We start from the raw sequence: 22659 nt of genomic DNA, 5'->3' as shown, positions 1-22659 counted from the left end.
GTAACTGCCCATTCCAGAGAACTCTCCGATCACTGTCCTATTACACTCATCTCTTCCTCTGTTGACTTCGGGCCTCCTCCGTTCAAATTTTACAACTCGTGGCTGCTTAAAGATGGACTGGACCAGGTTGTCGCATCAACATGGAGCTCATTCACAGGATATGGTAGTCCAGACTCATTCTAGCTGCCAAGCTCATTCATCTAAAGAATGGGATCAAAAAATGGAGGAAAGAAGAATGTATAAAAGAAAAACAGGAACTGATCAATCTCAAAAGTGACATCACCAAGCTAGAAAAGGTGGCGGAATCTAGACCTTTAACAGATGCTGAGTTAACTATAAGATCCAATGGGCTGCAAAAAATTCTCGAATTTGAGAAGATGGCAGTGTTAGATCTCAAGCAACGTTCAAGAATCAAGTGGACTGTAGACGGAGATGAAAACACAAAATTTTTCCATGGCTTAATTAATGGGAAAAATAGGTGGAACAGGCTGAATGGCCTAACTATAAATGGTAGTTGGTCGACAGACGTTAAAGAAATCAAAGAAGAAGTATTTCGCTTTTATCAAGCTAAATTCCATGAAGAACGGCCATCAAGACCTAAACTAATCAATCCTCTATTCCAATCTATCCCAATGATGGACGCGATTCGTATTGAAGCCCCTTTTGAGTCGGATGAGATTAGGGCGGCTGTTTGGTCTTGTGGATGTGAGAAAGCACCAGGTCCCGATGGACTAACATTCAAATTCATCAAAAAATACTGGAATATCTTAGCCCCAGACGTAATAAATTTTGTTCGCTACTTTGAAGTGCATGGAACTTTATCCCGAACTTGTAACTCATCCTTCATCACTCTCGCTCCCAAGTCCAAAGATCCCATCTTTCTCAGTGAATTTCGGCCAATTAGCCTAATCGGTTGTCTCAATAAGATTATCACGAAACTATTAGCCACTAGAATCAAAACAGTCATTGGCAAAGTTATTGGAGAGGCGCAATCGGCTTACATTGAAGGTCGAAACATATTGGATGGTCCGTTAATCGTCAACGAGATCTGTGCATGGGCCAAAAAGATAAAAAAGAAGGTGTTGCTATTTAAGGTGGATTTCGACAAGGCGTTCGACTCGATAAACTGGGAATATTTGGATTCATTAATGTCCCAGATGGGTTTTGGCAACAAGTGGAGAGGATGGATTCGAGGATGTTTATCCTCATCTAGAGCCTCAGTCCGTTATCTCCTTTCCTATTCATTATAGTGATGGAAGGTCTAAACGTAGCTCTCAAATCAGCGGTTGAAAAGGACATATTCAAAGGAGTTAACATTCCTAATGGCGGACCACAAATCTCACACCTGTTCTACGCTGATGACGCGTTATTCCTCGGTGAATGGTCAAAATCAAACCTCAAAAACCTAGCTCGTATACTCAAGTGCTTTCATGTTTCTTCCGGCTTGAAGGTCAATTTTCAGAAATCCAAAGTCTTCGGTGTAGGGGCCACCATGCGTGAAACAACAAATTGGGCAAATATTCTTGGTTGTGAAGCGGGATGCCTCCCATTTACATACCTTGGGGTACCAGTGGGTGCTAACATGAATTTGATAAAAAATTGGGATCCGGTAATTAACAGATTCCAATCCAAGTTATCCTCTTGGAAGTCTAAGTCGTTGTCATTTGGTGGTCGTTTAACGCTCGTGAAATCTGTGCTGGGTAGCCTGCCTACATATTTCTTGTCCATTTTCATGGCCCCTATCGGCGTTATCGAGAAACTTGAAAAAATACGAAGGAATTTTCTATGGGGGGGTAATAATGGAAATAGAAAAATCCATTGGGTATCATGGGAGAAAGTGATTGCCCCTAAAGAAGAAGGAGGACTTGGAGTTGGTTCTATTAGGGCGCTCAACATTGGCCTAATAGTCAAATGGTGGTGGAGATTGAAATCGGATCCTCCCTCCCTGTGGAGTAGTGTCGTAACAGGTATTCACAACTTAAATGGTAAACACAACCTATACCTATCCAATAGAAAGGTTCCTGAAGTATGGAACAATATAGTAAACGCACGTAAAGAACTCAGCAAACAGAATATCAATATCGACAATATCTTCAAATGTGTAGTAAGATCAGGAGACAAAACCTCATTCTGGAATGATACTTGGATTGGCTCTGAAAACTTTAGACACAAATATCCAAACCTGTATGCTATCGAACCAAACAAAAACTGTTCTGTAGCCCAAAAGACTGCAAGTAATCAGAATGCATGGCAGTGGAAATCATGCCCTTTGTCATTAGGCCTCACACAAGATCTTGGTTCGCTATATAGCGACTTGTTTTCCAGCCCCCTTACACCAGGTGACGATCATTGGAGATGCAAATTGACAACAGACGGAGTGTATACTGTGGAGTCACTTCGTAAAAAAATTGACCTTATATCACACCATGCTACACAATCTTCGATCATTTGGTGCAAACTTGCACCAATTAAGGTAGTAGCATTTATATGGAGAGCTTCTTTGGGTCGGATTCCTACATCATCGGCTTTAATGAGTCGGGGTATCAACATTCCATCCTCTCTATGTGGATCTTGTGTTGGTGCTGACGAACAGGTTGATCACCTGTTAGTTAACTGCCCTTTTGCTACTTATGTGCGCGAGATGATTTTTACCTGGTGTGGAATTTGCCCCCCTACGATTACAGGTGTAGGTGAATTAATACAATTTGCAGCCACATGGGGAAATTGTATGAAGCAAAGAAAAAGATTCATAGTCATATGTTATGGACTATTATGGGGGATTTGGAAATTTAGGAATGACAGAATATTCAATGGCACATTCACAACACCAAGCAGAGGAGTGGAAATTATCAAGTCAATGTTGTTCCTATGGATCAAAGTGAGAGGTTCTGGTAATTTTTGCAATTGGGACGAGTGGAGATTGTCTCCTTTTTCTGTTTTGTAAACATCACTTGGACGTTCTTGTAATGTTTTCCCATTTTGCCCCTGTCTAGTTTCTTGCTCGACTCGGGCATCTTAATAAAGTATGGCCGTTTCCAAAAAAAATATACTTTTTTTAATGTTTCGTGGAATGTATGATATTTTCTTGGGAAATATCAAGTAATTATTACCCTTGTAGGTTTATTTATAAAATTAATCATTTTTTACCTATTTTCAGTATGAATAGAGTTTTGATACCTTGTTCTGTGTACCTGGAAACCACACTCATCAACCACTACCACAAAAATTAAAAATCCTCACATTTCCCTGTACAATAAACTTTATATTTCTAACTCTCTATATTCAAATAAATCATCATCAAAGTTTCATTTATTTATAATGTATAACTCTAACTCGATTGTATGATTTATTTTAATTATAATTAAGGAAATTTTATTTAAATGTGTTCGAAATTACTATGCTTTCAGAATTTTGACGAATCATTATATCATAATAAAATTACTGATAAAAATTCTACATTTATTACTTATTAAAATTTTTATTATCATCGCCCAATTATTAAGTATCACTTTAAATAAAATTATTTTTAATTTTCGAATCCGTGGTGTCCACGAGTTATAACCTAGTATATATATATATATATATATATATATATATATATAGATATATATATATATATATATAAACAGGTTCATGCGAAAACATAAATATTTTGCGAAAATATGAAAATAGATTTTATTTTATAAAAATCAAACACATATATACTTAGTCATAATATTTATTTATAAAACCTATACATAAAAATATTTCAAAATGTTTTTCCTAAATAAATGAAATGACATGAAAACTGAACTTCAAATATTAACCTAAAAAACGTAACCATAAAACAAAATATAAAAGCATAATCTATTCTAATAAATGAAAATCTTTTGCCACATATCATATTCTTATTGATTTGGCCAAATATCATTTTGAGGTTTTTTTGGCATTTTGTGGTTTTTTTTCTTCATTTTATTAAATTTCACACAATATTTAAATGTAATTACAATAAATGTAATAATAAATACATATCAATATCATTAATTGACATTTTATTTTAATTTCAAAATTTCTAAATTAAAACCTTATTAGTTTTCTATGTTTATTTATCTAAATTATTAGTTTAAATTAAAAAAAAACACTTTAATTCTAATAATTTATTATTTTTCTAATTTTTCTTATAAATTCAAATTTATCAAAATGTTAAGAGTTTCATAGTTATTTTTATTTTTATTTTAAATGAATCCATGTAACACATGAGTCTTACCTCTACTCTAATATAAAAACTAAACGTACACCTAAGATAGTTACAACCCCCTTATGCATCGCCCGCACACCCTACATTTTTGGCTTTTGTTTTGTTCTACACATGGTTTATCAAACATAATATATAGAGTTTCAAATACATGTAATTTCTTTGTATCATCTTATTTTGTGGTTTAGTAAACCAGATTTCTAAGGAAGTTGTTTTTTGTATCTGCTAAATCTTTTGTAAGTAAAAAAAAAAAACTGATTCCGTAAATAATATCGGACTGAATAAATTGTTAAATGCATTTTGTTGTTTTTTTTTTCTAGACCAAATAAACTGTTTAATTGAGAATGAATTGTCATTTTATCCTTACATTCATGAAAAAACACAATGCTTATTAATTTTGATAGGATGACGAACTCATAAGAAAAAACAAACAAATAGACAAATGGTTAGTGTCTTACCGCATTAAATCATATATTCTTTTGACTTATCCCATAATTCACTATGTATAAATTATGTCAAAAAGAAAAAACAGTTATATATAGTTGTGCAAGTTCAAACAATTATATATACTATCCCATTTGTATTTGATACGTTTGGTTTCCTTACACCGGATACGGTGAAACTTCTTAATAGAGTACAACGGATTATGCATAACAATACTATATCCAATAGATCCATGGATGTAATATTTAAAAGAATTAGTACAAAAAGGCTTAGCGGCGCAACTTGATACCCGTTTGTCATCTCATTCGTTGTACGATGATAATTATTATATTTGAAAATTAATTGTTTTAAATGAAAGTGTGAAAACATAAAGTTTAAAAATTCCATCCTAGTTCGATTCAATTTAATAATAATCAATTAACCCAATTTTGCTTAAATTGGAAATAAAAATATTTATTAAAATTGTTTATGTTTCATTAATCTTCCTATTTAATAAATAAAACCTTTTGTCTACGTGTCACTTCCACCAAACATTTTACATCAAAATGAATTTCTAGTTGTACCCTCCTTCATTCAATATTCAATTCAATTCCTTTTTTTTTTGGATCTAATCTAAATTCATTTGTGTATACATTATTATTTACAAAATAATTTTTTACTATCATGTTTTTAATAAACTACTTTAATAAAATTTTAATAAACTACTTTAATAAACTACTATCATGTTTTAATAAACTACTTTAATAAAATTTTTTACTATCATGTTTTTAATAAACTACTTTAATAAAATTTTATAATTCTTTAATTTTTTATTATCATTTTTAATCATCAATATTATTCTTTTTTTTTCTTACCCGTAAGTTCTACGGGTTGTAACCTAGTAATATAAAATTCTAAACCAAAAACAAAAAGTATAATAAGATTATAGTCGGCCCAGTTTGTTGAGTGTGACGTGGCCCAGCTGGTTAGGAAAAATGAAACGCATTTCCCCATGCATCTCTCTGTCTCCCGATCTCTGCGCCGGTTCACCGCTCTGCTCCGCCTCACCGCCTGCTGCCGTCCTTTGCTGCCACCTCTTGTTTTGAGGTATTTTTTATTTCGAAATGTCTTACTACTTGTTATTTGTTAATTGTTTATGTTTTTATACTTTAATGTTAATTGTTAAGGTTTGTAAATTGAGGAAACGGGTTTCTTGAAAATCTATTGATTGTTAATTTTTAATAATTTGTTAGGATTTGTTGAAAATTACAATTTCTTTGTCAAGTAGAATTTTAATATAAGTTGGATAATTTTATGATATGTAGAACAGTATAATGATAATATATCCATGGAAACATAATAATTTGAACTCTCCAAATTCAATTAAACCCTAAAGTTAAAAAGCAATTCTTCATCATTAATCAAACCCCACTGTAAAACCCCCAAAATTGCTATCAAAAGATGCAAAAATTATCTCAACTTGGCATAAATTATATGCACAACATAGAAGGATGATAGAATAGTTAGCCAAAAGCCCTAGAGTTATAAATTTCGATATGAGAATGAGAGTTTATTAAATTTCATTAAAATGAGTTATTATGTATAATAATATTTCAAACATTGATATAAAAAATTAGGTGGTAAAACTATAGATGGCGTCATGCATAGCACGCTAATCAATAGTCAATATTAACTTGTCTATCAGAAATGCACAAGAGCCACTAAGCGAAATAATAGTAAAATAAAGAAACATATAGTTAAAAAGTCAACTTGTAAAAAACATATAGTTAATTGATACTATGATTTATGCTTGGAAACGTGATATTATGAGTGTCTTAAAAAGAGTTGGAATTGAGCTTTGATATTGGACATTATTGTTAGATACTTAGATATACATACACCATATGGATCATGGATGGGTGAAGAATGGGAATCGGATTTGTAGTGAGTATGTGGATGGTGTAAAGGAATTCCTAAATGTCCCCTGAAAAACTTTGAATTCTAATGGGTTAACTTTATGCCCATGTGCTAATTGTCTCAATGCAAGACTACAAAATATGGGTGTCATTCGTGCCCATTTGATTCAAGTAGGAATTGATAGGTCGTATACACGGTGGGTGTACCATGGTGAAGATCAAGTGAATGAGGAATGTTACTTTGGTATAAAGTAAAGAAGTTACAAAAATATTCTAATTTGGACTTCTTTTGTTTGCTTGAAGTTATTTTGGTTATTTTGGTATAAGATATAATGCTACTTTAAGCTCTTTGAAACTTTTGTTTTCTTAACAATGAGTTAGTCCATGAACGTAACTTTCTTTATAAGAACGTAACGTACTTTGAAAAAAAATATTACCTTTTCACAATAGTTTAGTGTACCGTTGGTCCTAGTATATTGTACATATTTTTAGAACATGATTCCAACAATAGTTTATTTATAAACATAATTTCCAACAAAAATGTATTTAGAAGCAGCATTCCAATAATAGTTTATTTATAAACTCAATTCGAGTAACATATCTCATGATTCAATAATACCAAAAAATAGATTGTAAAGTTTATATCTTGGAACTGAAGATTTAAAACAGAAACAATAACATACTAGAACTAAAAAACAAAAACAGTTTACCAACTACTGAAAAACTGAAATAGGAAGAGTAAAATGACGAGTTTAAATGAAATGCTTTTTTTGCAAAGTCGGCATCAATGCGTCACACCTCCCTTTTGAAGCGTCGCGCTTTCACATCATTTTTGTCTCAACTTCGGACGACTATAACTTCTTCATATAAAATTGAATTTTGATTATCTTTATATCCACACATTCGTATTCGAGTTAAGTACAATTTTATTTTACATTATTTATACCAAAAAGAATTATATTTTTACTTGTAATCTCATAAACAAGAGGGTATACATTATTCGTCTTTAAAACGATACACCAACACATACCTTACATTCACCCCTTTCATATATTATAGTAAAATGCTTTTCTTAACCTATTGATCAATTTATAATAGTATTACACCTCTTGTAATATACTTGTTATGAAAAACAAGTGTTACATTGAAGCACCATACCTGCAATCGATGATACATAATTATGAGTTGAGGTTTTTTTATTTTTTTTATTTTAACATAATCTATTTTCCCGCCAACACAAAAATCGGCTATCCAAACTTGCAATTAGCGATCCCAATTGCGTTTATGTGAAATCTAATTTGCCAAAAACATGTTTTGAGGACCGGTCCAAATACAAAACGTAAACATATTGCATTTGGGAACACTATGTTTGGAAGATGGATCGTTAAATTCCAACAATCCATATGACTATGGTGGTTATTTGAATAAAAAACTTACAAAATCTCCTAACATCTATTTCATAATCTGATCATATAATGTCCGAATCAAATCGACCGATGACGTGGTATCCCAATTTGATAGGGATACCATTTACCTTCTACAAAGTAAAGTCATTCGAGCCATTAAATTTCAGTAACTCAAATTTTTGGGATGACATTTTTTCAATAGTTAAAACAAACCGTATCTTTGATACCACTTGTTAATAATCAAACGAGCTCTGATACCACGTGCTATGAATAAGACAATCTCTGATACCACTTTTTAGGAATAAACAAGAAAGAATACGAAATCACACATACACACACACAAAGAAACAATATTTAACGTGATTAGGTCAACGTTACCTACGTCTATATATCATGAAGGAGTATAATTATTCACGAGCTCAAACAGAGCAACAATACAATCAAGACATACAAAATACCTTACAAAGATTCTTTGAAGACCAAATAAAAAATCATCAATGAATCCTATCTATCAGCCTTATTTATAGGCTGAGGGGTCAGACATAAAACCTAAAACCTGATAGGCCAGCCCATCTATTCATAGATCCAAATAGATGTCAACCAATTATATGACATCACACAACTATTTCTAGAATGTTCAACCTTGAAGAATATGCAATGCAGCTTGCCATGCACCTAGGCAACACACTATAGACTATAGAGCAGTCAACGCATCCAGAAGCACATTTTGTTCTCATGGAGCGCATTCAACAACAAGCAACATATCCAACATAGCTTAGAGCGTGCGCTAAAAAGCCAACACATTCTCCATTAGGTTTCAGTGCATTCTTTAAGAGCTCAACACAAATGCTCCAGCACGTCTTTTGAATGTTCAATGCTTAAGTCACATTTAACTAAGAGTACCCTAAAGTCATGGTGGAGCATCTTAAAGTCATTTTTATGAATTCCTTTGAATGAAAAATGGCAAGTGTTATGCAACGTCTTTAACAAGGATATAACAACTTGATTAAAAAACAAATGTAAATTACACTTTATCGTGATTTTACAGTATCTATGGGGGAACACGTTTTTCATCTTATTTGGTTGATTTCAAAGGAAAATAAGAAAAAGACAAGAAAATACAAATTAGATGGAAAACTATAACAATTAAATATGAAATTTGTGAATGGTAACGAGTGTCATTGTGAAATGCACATCTTTTGTCAACATTCTCTGCATATTTGCTAAACTTCACCAATCCATTCTTCTTATCACTGAATTCAATGGTACCATGCCTGGTTATAAAGTATAATTTAAAATTTTGGGAATGGGGAAGTCAACATCGAATTTATATTTCCTCTTGAAGTTGGTGGAGGCACATGATCACATGAACTTAATCAATTAATTTAATTGCATATATATCTTTTTTGTTTACAAACTATTTATATATATAAAAAAATAGATTAATTAATATTATTAATTATTTTTCTGACGCATCAAGTGCTTTACAAAAGATCGAACAAGTGCACATGTGGTGATCTTGGTGCCCGTGATAACTTTTAAACTAACTACATTAACTACATCACATGTTTACCTTATTATATAATTTTTCATAAAATTGAGATACGGTATAAAATGATACTTAATTAATAGTTAATATATTTTTACGAAATATAAGATATATTTTTCACATTTAATTATAAAAGAAGGGAGAACATTAAAAGGTCTAGAGGTGTATGAGAAAAATATCAACTCTTCAAATTATCGGGGTTCAAGTATCATAATAAACAACACGTATAGATTTATAAAATAATGTTAATAAATGTATAAATTAACCATTCTAAAAAATCTAAAACTTAAAAAAGTTTAAATAAATGCAAATTAATATGAAAACTTTAGTTCAAGAATATGCCAACAATTGGCAATGGAGAACATTAAAAGGTCTACACTCATCTCTCATATTTTTCTCTATTTTTCCCGAAATTAAACGTAAAAACTACAAAATTCCAATAACTTAGAAAATTAAACCATTGACTTTTTCTTTAATTATGGAAAAGGTCTAAATTAATTTTAAATAACTAGATTTAGATTAGTTGCCTATAGTCGGGACCAATATGTTGGTGGATCAAGTAATCATCGTTGTTGGGTACATCAAATATCATGTTCGACTGATGAAAGAACTGTTGTTGTTGTTGCTGCTGATGGTGTTGATGTTGATGTTGATGTTGAGACTGATGTTGATGTTGATTTTGATGCATATATTGATGTTGATGCATCTCATTCTGTCTTCTTAGCTCCATCACTTTCCGATGGGAATTTGAGTGCTTGGCGGTGACAAACGTCGGACTAGCTGCCGGACGATACTCTGGTACTAACCGACCAGACTTAAAACGGACCCCACAAGCATTACAAAGCGTTTTGGGACCCAAAGGTCCCGTACGCCACTGTGGGGTCTTATCAGTAGCACAGTGCAAACATTTCCTCCCGTCCCCATTATGCGACGGGTTATCGTAAACTTCCTTTCTCTTTATTCCAGCTTTCATGATCTTCTTTCTGATCGAGCTCGAAGCAATATCAGACTCTGACTCAGATGACATGGTGACGGTGGTCCCACTTGCAGTAGGAGACACTGCAAGGAGTCGTGAGGTCCAATTGCATGGTGCAGCCCGAGACCGTTTGGTCCGAGCCTTTCCCGGGACCGCCATGTCGGTGTTGAAGATCGGGTTGTTGGCCTTGCTCACGGTCTCGGGTTGGAATTGTTGGTTGTTGGATGTGTAGTTGGGCCGGGTTTTAATTCCGGATATTAGTTGTAACTTTTGCAAGTCCTCACAAGAAAATGATTCCTCCACCACGTTCGATAGCCATTCCAGCTCAGCTAAATCATCGTACTGTTACAAACAGTAGCTCGGATTAAAATCATAAATTAAAACAAATATCAAAATTTAATAGTTCATTTAATTGATAAGTAATGTCCTTTAATGCATGACATGCAGATATGATGAGGGATGGTACGGTACAACTCAAAGATGCATTAAATTTGTTTCAGCGAATCACAAGGAAAAAGTAATAGTAATAAATGAAAGAAATGAATGAATGAATTACCGGGACACAAAGGTCACTGGTGAACGGAGCATCGGTAAAGCTCCGGCGAGGGATATCTCCGGGAGAGTTATGTTCGGCGCCACCACAGAGAGGGGAGTTACAAGTGTCAACGATGGTAGAGGAATCCGTGGAGGCGCCGGAGACAATGTTTTCTGCAACCGCAGGTACCATTTCGTCGGCGGGGAAATTGAGGAGGTCATCGATGAGAAAATTTTCGGTTTTGAGTTTCTCCGGAGAGAATTGCTGTGGGTGATTGAGAGATGATTCATCAACGAATTCAGTGTTTTCCATATTCATTGTGTTTGAGGAATCGAACAATGGTAATGTAATTGGGGGGATTTTCTGGAAATGTAACGTAGAAAAAGGAGATGTTAGTGAGAGAGAGAGAAAGAGAGAGTGTAAGAGTGTGAGAAACGTAGAGAGGAGAGACTTTAATTGCGTTTGAAGGGGACAGCCGGACCGCTACAAAAATGGAGGACTAATTTGACGAAGACAAAAATATTAATATAATTATAAATAATTAATTACATAAATTTGAAAAATAAAAACTATTTTTTATGATAAATCTATTATATTGCAGGTTTTTAAGAATACGAGAAGAGCTATGATTTTGTAAGTAATAAAACTCAACAAGTAAATATATAGTACTATATATTATAAAAAGCGTTATGAGATAATGAACTTTAGTAACAAAATAGTCGTGTATGGTGGTGCCCGTTAAAGAGGAGGCGTATGGTGGAAGACTATGGAAAAGGAATAATCCCGTTGCTTCATAACAAGGTCATGTTTTGCAGACCCTTTTAAGACCATACCTTCATCATCTTCTTCATCTTCAAGATATTATTTTTTCTTATTTTAATCTCTCTCTCTCTCTCTCTCTCTCTCTCTCTCTCTCTCTCTCTCTCTCTCTCTCTCTCTCTCTCTCTCTCTCTCTCTCTCTCTCTCTCTCTCTCTCTCTCTCTCTATATATATATATATATATATATATATATATATATATATATATATATATATATATATATATATATATATATATATATGTTCATTTGTTTAAACTAATTATTGTGTTATTGTATGCATAATGTGGGACAATCAAAATTAAATAAATAATTAAATAATTAAATAAATAAATAAGGGTAATTTAGTAATTTGTTCAATAACTTCCAAAAATAATCCCTATAATCATGGTATTGACTTTTATTAAATCTCGTTCCCCTCTTTATATAAAAACCAATTTCTGAAAACCCTAAATTGAGCAACAGACTGCCGATCCCCTCGTTAAACCATTCCAGTTCTCCAACCACGTAGCCACTGTTGATCGCAACTATAGACCGACGATTGCAGACCCATCGTACCCGAATGACGTGCTCTGATGGTCGTCTAGATCGAAGAAGGACGTGGGCCGAAGCAGCGGGGCTGCTTTCGTCCTCTGTGGCTTTGAAGTGCGAAGCAGGGAGGGTTAGATGAAGAAGTCAGAAAAGTTCCCGGTTAGAATAAGGAATCAAATGGGGGTCTTGGTGGTGTTTGCTCGACAATCCCGGTGTTTCCCCCTTGTTTCGGCAGTCCCGATCAACGACAAGTAAAAAAATGTCTCGATAAACCCAACTAACCCTGATGTTTAGATAGTCATCAAACATCAATAAAATCTTTCAAAACCACTTCGTGTTACAAGCATCTTGCTGTAATTTGTTTTAACTCTGTGTACGTGTACCTATTATTTGAGATACATGCTTATGTATATTTAGATTCTGCCCACCAACTGTTCGCTGAAATGCTTGAATGAAACAGTTCCTCTTATTCCATCCAAACAGAAAGACAAACAGTTCCTCTAATTATGTTGGCATTTGTTCACGAATTGTATGAAATCGCGAATCAAATTATGTTGGAATGGAATCATGAATTCTAATTATGTTGGAATGGAATCACGAATCCATTTCTCTTTAATGGTTTTTGCGTGACTTTATTTTGGTTTACTTGAATTTTATGCTTGAATTTTATCTTATATTGTTGGTTAATAATGATCAAGTGTTGGATACCATTATTTTTTGTAGGTACGAAACGAGAGATATCAAAGCAAAACATGGTACATATGAAACTTACAACATTCTACTGGAATGGAATCTTGAATTCTGATTCTGTGAGAATAGAATCTTGAAGATGAACATTGTATGGGATGAAGATGAACAATGACCACCAATCTTCCAAAAAGAATGGATTATTCTACCAGAATAATATACAATATAATGAAAAAAAATATATGTAATAGTATATTCTGGTAGAATGATTCATATATTGTGTTTTTTGTATTATTAATAAGTGTAACATTCGTATAGAATAGTATATAATTTTTTTTTCTTTTCTAAGAATGTAATGAAATTTTTTTTAACTTGTATCCAAAATTTTATTATTCTTCAAGAAGTTCATTAAATCAAAATATATATATTATGTCAGAATGTGTAATTCTTGTATGGTTCAATCATATTTGTTATTTTTCAATATATTGATAAACATATTCCGTCAGAATTTTCGAATTAGGAGAATTATCATCCATACAATCAGATTTTTAAAATTAATAGAATCTATTTTCCTTAAAATATGTAATTTTCCTTTTTTAAATTTATGTTAATTGACTAAAATACCCTTAAATGAAATTAGTTGGTATTTTTTAATTATATTTAATTTAATAATATGTATTATTCACTTTCCAAAATTAAGTAAAATGATTGACCCACAATTATGCATACAATAACACAATACTTAGTTTGAGTAGAATAACCTAGGCCTATATATATATATATATATATATATATATATATATATATATATATATATATATATATATAGAGGTGTGAAACCCATGTATTAAATGAGTTATATAAAAAAATTAAATATCAAAATATAAACATTAAATATTTTTTTTTCAATTAAATTTTAAAATAAGGAATGAAAAAAACATATTTATTGCAATTTATGATCATATTTATTACATTGAATACTTTACTTATATAACTATATGTATTATATGGTTTTTTAATTTTAAAATTTAAAAAAACCTACAAATTGACATGTGGATATTATTTATTTCAAAAATACCACAAAATGACAAGTGTCAAAACTTATGAGAGATTGACATGTGGCAAAATGGATCTTTATTTATTAGAGTATATATATATATATATATATATATATATATATATATATATATATATAGAGAGAGAGAGAGAGAGAGAGGGAGAGAGAGAGAGAGATAGGTTCAAATGTTTCTAGCAACTATTGTGTGCATGAATGCACCAATAGGAATTTAGAAATAATTAAATAATTAAAAATTGTAATAAGGGTAATTATGTAACTTTAGCATGATAATTAAAATAAAGTCCCTTAATTCATGGAAATTACCATAAAAATCTGTTGACCAACTATTTAACCCTAGCCTCTCATATCATACGTATTTTATTTCTGCCTCCTCCCATTTTCTTATTGACGCGTCTGATCAAAAGAGGTAGTCAAACCTCTTGCTGCAAATCTGTTTCCCCATTATGTTGATTAAGAAGATGTTATTATCGGCGGATCCATCTCCAATCGAAGCTAGCTTCTATCTCCAATCAAAGACCTGTATCGATTGGGAATCTTGTTGCCGGGTTAGCCGTTAATTTCCGATTCCAATTTAGTTCAAACGACCACGCTAAACACCGACTCAGCCGCCGATCTAGAATCACAAGTCCCTGCTGTTGTTAAAGATAACTTGGTAGCCATTGATGGTGAAGGGGATGATGGAGAAAAAGAGCTTCATGAGCTTTTGTTGCCTAACGTCAATGATCTCCCCCACTCTCCTCCTTCTGCAATTAAATTCAATTTCGTCACTTACTTCGCTCCTGGTATGTAATTTCACTAACCAATGCCTTTAGTTTCGTTAATTTGATTCACGGTTCGTTCTCCTTCCGCCCTAGAAGTAACAACCTATGATTCTACAGAGTATAATCTAGTTTTATTTTCATATTTGAGTTCAAGAGAAACTTTGTGATACATATATTTATTACTATTAAATATGAAGTTAAAAGTTAGCTAATTTAATCTGAATGCTCAAATGTGTGTATCAAATTTGTAGTTTTTTACTATAAAATGTCAAATGTAGGTCAAGTTACTATTAGTATTATCCCTTTTCTAACATTGTTTTGGTTACATTCTTGTGTTTTGATAGATTTTATGAAGACGGAGCATGATAAATATATATATCGCCATGCAAATGGGTATGAATCTTCAAAATAGATGATAAGATTTGAATTATTGATTTAGAAACTACAACCAAATGAAAGTTGTTTATACTTTATAACATTGACAGTTTCCCTTTCTTGTTTTCTGAATAAAGGTTATGTGTTATTGGATTAGCTTCTGGTCATGTGGCCTTTAAGGATGAAGGAGGAGTCACTTCCGTGGATTTCAATGTTGGAAAATCCAACAGAAGTGAGATCAAGGTCACAGGGAAGCGCAAAAGGGTACATCCGTCATTCAACCTTTTCTTAATCCTTTTTTCTAGATCAGATTTTTCTTAAATCTACTATTTTGGTTTCTTTTTTGCAGAATGCACAACATTTCGAGTCCAATACAGCCTTATGTAAAGTATGCACCAACAATGGTTTTTTTTTGTTCGTTGGGTATATTCTTAATAATACAAATTCTTTAAGAATATTCAAAACCATTCTGCAAAAATAGTTTATTCTGTAAGAATATTATTGTTGTATTCTGATAGAATTGTAGTTAATTAGTTATATGTTTAATGTGCATTTGTTACAAGTGTATCACTACAAAATATTTGGCAATGAATTTGTGATAGAAATGGCTTGAAGAATGGCTTGAAGACCTGATGGGAAAGGCTCCTTGTATAAAATCATTCTCATGCAATACAATTCTGACAGAATGCCAATCTCACAAAATGTCAATCTCATAGAATGCTAGCATATTTTGAAGTGGCTTAGAGGTCAAACATACACAAGACATCCAGAAACGAAACAAGAAAGTGAATGAGGATTCTTTCAAGAATGCCGATATTTTTTTTGCAAGAGATTTTAAGAATGAATGTTGTTTATGTTCATAGTTGTATTCTTCAAGAATGAATGTAATTACTTATTCTAAACTATTAAACTTCGTCTTATATAAAATTTGTATTCATTAAAAATTATTGGTCTTGGTAATATGTGTTTATAATATTATGTTCATAGTTGTATACCATTCTGACAGAATTACAGAATATCATTCTAACAAAAAAACATTTTGAATATAATAAAATCGGTTTATGTTTACAAATCACGTATGAAATTGAATTAATTTGAAAAAAAATCAGATTTTTTAAATCAAAATCATTAATTATCCCATAAATCTCGATTTTTCCTTTTTTAAATTTGTCTCAATTGACTAAAATGCCCTTATGCTGAAATTTGTGTGATTATATGGTACATGTTACCCTATTGTACTATCATAGACCCTCAGATCATGACCTTTGATTCTATTTCATCCGATGGTCCAGATATGTGCATTCTAGCACACAATAGTTAGTAGAAACAAAATAACCTAAGCCTATATATATATATATATATATATATATATATATATATATATATATATATATATATATATATTGTTGAAAAATGTTTTTGTATGTGACATTGTATGTGACCATCACTGAAATAAGACGAACTGTTTTTGTATTATCTAACAAATATTATCAGTTATTTAAGGTTGCATGAATGCGTGATCAAAACGGAAAATACAAAAACACGCGAATGACGAAAACACATATGTGTGACTAAACAGTTTCAACGATATATATATATATATATATATATATATATATATATATATATATATATATATATATATATATATATATGTATGTATGTATTATATATATGTATGTATTATATATATATATATATGTATGTATCATATATATATATATATATATATATATATATATATATATATATATGTATATATGTTGTGTTGAATAGTCAAACAAAGAAGAAGTCAACAAAAGTCAAAGATGAAGAAGCAAAACCCATACCCACGTTTTTGCCTACTACTCTACCACAACTTGCAGCCATACTCTTTCACTTAAACTCAAGTGCACTAGAAGAAGATATTTATTCATGTATACATGTGAGTATGTATGTATGAGTGTGTGTGTTCATTTTGTTAATCTTGTAACACTTCTTACAAACACTCCCAAGAACATCACCAATCTTCATCTTCTTCAAGAACAAAGACAAATCCCTGGAGAAAAGGAAGAACACCAAGATCAAACAACAATGAAGTGAAGAACATGAAGATCATCAACAATGAAATGAAGAACACCATCAACCATCTTCATCTTCTTCATTGAAACTCAAGGTTCTTCATCTTCACTACCTTTGTTCATCACACCATACACCACCTAACACTTCCCTTACATAAATACACCAAAACACAACCATGAAACACCCTAAAACCTTCTGCATCAAAGATCAACAACAAAACCCATCACTATTCATCATCATCTTCATAAAACTTTCACCACCATCACCACCTTATATCAACCTCCTTCCAACCTTTAAACAACCTTGAAAACATCCTCAAAACACCATAACACCATTACCTTAGCCAAAACATCACAAACAAAACTTACCTTCAAATCACAAAAATCCCGAAATTGACAGCTGCGTGAACACGGCCCGTGTTCAGCATGCCTTATATCAGACACGGCCCGTGTACTCTTCTGTTTGCCTCTGTACTTCAACACGGCCCGTGTTCAAACCAAGCCTAAATCCAACACGGCCCGTGTTCAGGATCATCATCAAGAAAACCCTCCAAAACCCTCCTAAACATTCCTACACGACCCGTGTTACTTGTGCCTTATCTTACACGACCCGTGTGCATGTTTTTACCCAAAAATACCTCAAATACAAATACATAAACTCATGTATTTTGTACCCTTTTGTAAACAACTTGTTTTACATAAAACCGAGCTTTAAATGAACTTTTTGTTACTTATCTAATGCCGGATTGATCTTTGAACAAATATCGACCAGTCGTTCCAAGAGTCCCAATATCGACCAGTCATTCAAAGAACAAATATCGACCAGTCGTTCCAAGAGTCCCAATATCGACCAGTCATTCCAAGAGAACAAATATCGACCAGTCGTTCCACGAGTCCAGTTCAGTCAATTTATTGACGAACCTACTTGATATATATTTATATACTTATATATTTTATTACAGCTTTATGTCATTTAAATACAGTCATTTATATTATTTATAGCTTTACGTCATTTAAATACAGTCATTTATATTATTATAGCTTCCAGTCATTTATAGCTTTCATATTTATACTTATTCCGCAATTAGTATTCTTTATATATATATATATCTACATATTATATCTTAAACTTATATATCTGTCACACAGTAACTGGTAACCGAGCATTTTGTTGTGGTGATCAGATTGTTATATTTCCAACAAATCGGTATCTGAGCTGATATATAAATGGAAAAATTTATCTCAACAATTGGTATCAGAGCTTGTGTGATTTACCTTGAAACTTTTGTCGAAAAACTTTTGGTTATAGCGTTTATAAACCTTCCATAAGCTTTTCTTTAAAAATATCATTTTAATATCACTTGTTCAAAATCCTTTCAAAAAAAATGTCTTTGGCAAATTACTCCAACATGAACTCTGTCTCCATTGCAAATAGCTTAGGATCTGGTTCACGGGCACCCATACTTATTCCTGAAGAGTATAATTCGTGGGTTGGCCGTATGAATCTTCATCTTAACGCTATAAATGAAGATGTCTGGAAGTGTGTAGAAGGAACATATATTACTCCAGAAAATATGGCTACTCTTGCTACAAATCAAGCCACTCAAGCTGAAATCATAAGAAAGTTGGAACTCCAAGCCAAAAAGGAACTTGTGTCTGGAATACCTCACAGTATTCTAAGTCAAATGGATGACATTATACTGTTAACCGCAAATCAAATTTGGGAAAATTTGAAAAATCGTTTTTGAAGAAATAAAAGAATTATCGGAAACAAAAGAACATCTGTTTTGAATGAATTCGATAATTTCAAAATGCTTTCATCAGAAACCATCCATGATGCTCACGATAGGTTCAATCTTATTATGGTCAAAATGAACAATTTGGGTATCAAAAAGACACAACACGAGATAAATCTCAAGTTTTTAAACAATCTTTTCGAAAGATGGAAAATGGTTAAACTCATTATTCAGGGAAATCCAGCCATTCATATAGAAACTCTGTACAATTTGTATGGAGAACTTCAATCGTATGAATCCTCGATTGACCCACCCACCACTACAGCTTTTGGAGGACCACTTGCTCTTGTGTCCACAACTTCACAAAACCAAACACCTTTCAATGATCAAAACTTTAATCATTTTAATCAGGCTACATCTTTTCAAAACCAAAACTTCCATTCTGATTCGAATGATGAAGCAGATTATCAACAATTGTGTGCATTGGTTGCAAACACAAATCTCCAGAGATTTATCCCAAATCAAGGTCAATCAAATTTTAGACCAAACTTTCAAAACAGACCATCTTTTGGACAAAATAACTCAGGTTTTCAACCAAGACCATCCTTTGGACAAAACAACTCAGGTTTTCAACCAAGACCCTACTTTGGACAAAATTCTCAAAGACCTTCTTTCCATAATAACTCAAACCAAAGTTTTCAAAACCAGGGATTTCAAAACGATCCCAACTCAGGTCATAATCACAATCCAAACAACAGTTTTCAAAATCAAAACAGAGGTTTCCAAAATCAAGGTTACAACAATCAAAACAATGGTTTTCAAAACAACCAAAATTTTGGATTCCAACAAAACCATTCTCAACCTTCCCAACAAACCCAAACTCAAGCACCTGAAAGACTTCCGGTTAAGAGTCAAAAGGATGACAGTGATGAAGAAGTGATCATTTGTCACAACTGCAAAGGAACAAATCACTTTTCCAGAGAAAGCCGAGCCAAAAGCAAAACCAAAATCAAAGACTCAGCATACTATGCTCAAAGAGCCGATGAACTGAAGAAACTGGAAAACCAAGAAAAGCAAAGAGCATTAATGGCAATCCATGAACCAAGCGTGGAATACTGGCCAACTTCTGATGACGAAGCTGACAATGAACAAGCACAATCAAACTTCTGCTTCGTAGCTGGTGTTGACATACCTTCAAGAGCTCCCAACGTCATAGAACAGGTATGGTCTATGATCTCTGAACTTGGTTTTTCCAAAATAGTTTTTGAGTCCCACATAACCAAGATTGAGAAAAGTCTGGAAGCTGATCTCAAAACATATCATGACACAATGGTCAATTTTGATATTTGCAAATCTGAGTTACAAACCTTGCAACTCAAATTTGGAGAATCAACAAGAACAAAAAGCAAATTGGAAAGAGATGTTGAAAGAAAATTGGAAGATTATAATCACGTCTTGGAACAATTAAATCAGACCCTAATACAGAAAAGGGATTTGGAACAAAAAAATCAGCCAGTCATTTCTTCTGAAATAAAAGATGTTTTAGAAATGGAAATCCTTCAGTTGAAACAAGACTTTCAAGAATCAACTGACAAATACAATATTTTAAATGAAAAACTAACTAATTCTTTAAAACAAATCAATTCTCTTGAAACTGAGAATAAAAGACTGATATGGAATATGGATTCTATCAAAGTTCCTAGAAAACTAAGTGATGATATTTTCACCAAGGCAAACACCTTAGGAACTGGCAAAATTGATACGAATTACAGACCAGGAATTGGAAGAGAATCCTTTGAAATTGAACAAGCAAAACAGGAAAACATGACGAATTGTGAAAACTCTGAATCCACTCTACCAGATCTTTTCACATCTGTTAATGAGGAAGATTCAGATGCGAAACAGTTATCAACTGTAGCCCAAATGATACTGCTTTCACTGTTTCCAAAAAGTCTTTCAAAAGAATTGTAAATTCTGAAACAGACTCTGCTAGTTCTTCAACTCACCAAATCAAACATTCCGACGGAACCACCAAACTCAAAAACTTTTTGAATGGAGAAAATTCCTCTTATGAGGATGGTAGTACTTCTGTTCCAACTGCTTTTCCTACAATGAGTTCATCAATTGTTGGAAAAACTAGTCCGGGACAAAAATACTCCAAGAAACAACAAACAAGCAAAAAATCCATTCAAGTCAACAAAACCCCACTTTTCAAATCAAAAGCTTTTGAAAACAAACCAAAGAAACCAGTTCAACCCTACTTTGTACCACATAAATAGGTTTCCAAACAAAAACCAAAACCTTTTCTAAAACCTTTTGAAAACCGCTTTCAAGATATTACTTTTAATCATTCAAGGAACTTTCAAAAACCATCACATCATAAAGTTTCAAACCATCATCATCAGAAAGCTTTTCAAATCCCAGATATGAAGAAAACTTTTCAAACAAACCTTCACATCTAGGATATCTTTCACCAAATCACAGATCTTATCAACCCACAGATTTTCAAAAACAAATCACATTTTGGGTAAACTTGATAAATCAAATCAAACCTCAACCATTCCATCCTCATAAACCAAACTCTTACAACAACGCGAAGTTAAATGCTAGAAATTCATTAAGCAAAGAACCCAAAATAACAACTGACAAACCAGGACCCATTCAGATTTGGGTACCTAAACCTTCTGTCTGATTGCAGGTACTTAATGCTGGAGAACCCAATGATGATATATGGTATATTGATAGTGGTTGCTCCAAGCATATGACAGGAAACCGGAACTACTTACGTGACTTCAAACCTACACAAACCAATCAAGATGTTACCTTCGGCAACAACATGACAGCAAAAATCAAGGGTTATGGAAACATAACAAATGGTAATTTTACCATAAAGAAAGTTGCCTTTGTTGATGACCTGAAACACAACCTCATCAGTGTTTCTCAACTGTGTGATAACAATCTTGAAGTTCTATTCACCAAACAACGAAGCTTGATCATGGACGCCAAAACCAAAGATGTTATAGTTGATTCGGACCGTGCCGGAAATATGTATCCACTTGACATGGATCTTATCTATGGTAAACCCGATATATGTCTGCTATTTAAAGCCCCAACAGATATTAGTTGGTTATGGCACCGCCGCCTTTCCCATCTAAACTTTGGGTACATCAACAAATTGATCGGCGATGATCTTGTTCGAGGGCTACCACTTCTGAAGCTCGATAACGAAACTCTTTGTGCCGCATGTGAAAAAGGAAAACTTTCCAAATCAACTCACAAAAGCATCTCAGAATCTAGTGTGTCCGAACCACTAGAATTGTTGCATATAGACCTTTGTGGCCCTGCCAAAACCCAAACCATACAAGGGAAGAAGTACATTCTTGTTGTCGTTGATGGTTTCTCGCGCTTTACTTGGGTCTTTTTCTTAAGACTAAAATCAGAAGCACCTGAAGAGATGATCAACTTCATCAAACAAATCGAACTGAAGCTCAAAAGACCTGTTCGAAGAATCCGAAGTGATAATGGTTTAGAGTTCAAAAACAAGACTCTAGATTCATTTCTCAAAGACAAAGGA

At 32.8% G+C, this 22659-nt stretch overlaps 2 protein-coding genes across 2 annotated transcripts; one reads left to right on the top strand and one right to left on the bottom strand.

Annotated features, from left to right (window-relative positions):
* Positions 1–9941: 9941 nt before the first annotated feature.
* On the bottom strand, positions 9942–11649 carry LOC145112375 (GATA transcription factor 12-like). The gene is made up of 2 exons (XM_079048542.1): positions 11061–11649; positions 9942–10846 (listed from the first exon to the last, which is right to left on the bottom strand). Exons 1-2 carry the CDS (start codon positions 11355–11357, stop codon positions 10043–10045), a joined length of 1101 nt encoding a protein of 366 aa, XP_078904668.1. The 5' UTR covers positions 11358–11649; the 3' UTR covers positions 9942–10042.
* Positions 11650–14611: 2962 nt separating this feature from the next.
* LOC145111599 (uncharacterized) lies at positions 14612–15770 on the top strand. Its single transcript, XM_079047864.1, has 5 exons — positions 14612–14672; positions 14729–14935; positions 15259–15307; positions 15427–15553; positions 15639–15770. The coding sequence occupies exons 1-5, from the start codon at positions 14612–14614 to the stop codon at positions 15768–15770; spliced, it is 576 nt and encodes a 191-aa protein (XP_078903990.1).
* The last annotated feature ends 6889 nt before the right edge of the window (positions 15771–22659 follow it).

Source organism: Lactuca virosa, chromosome 5, assembly GCF_052849685.1.
Source record: "Lactuca virosa cultivar CGN04683 chromosome 5, Lactuca_virosa_CGN04683_v6, whole genome shotgun sequence".
In the NCBI taxonomy this organism is placed as follows: Eukaryota; Viridiplantae; Streptophyta; class Magnoliopsida; order Asterales; family Asteraceae; genus Lactuca; species Lactuca virosa.
Note: the sequence above shows the minus strand (reverse complement) of the source record. Positions and strands in the feature narration are given on the sequence as shown.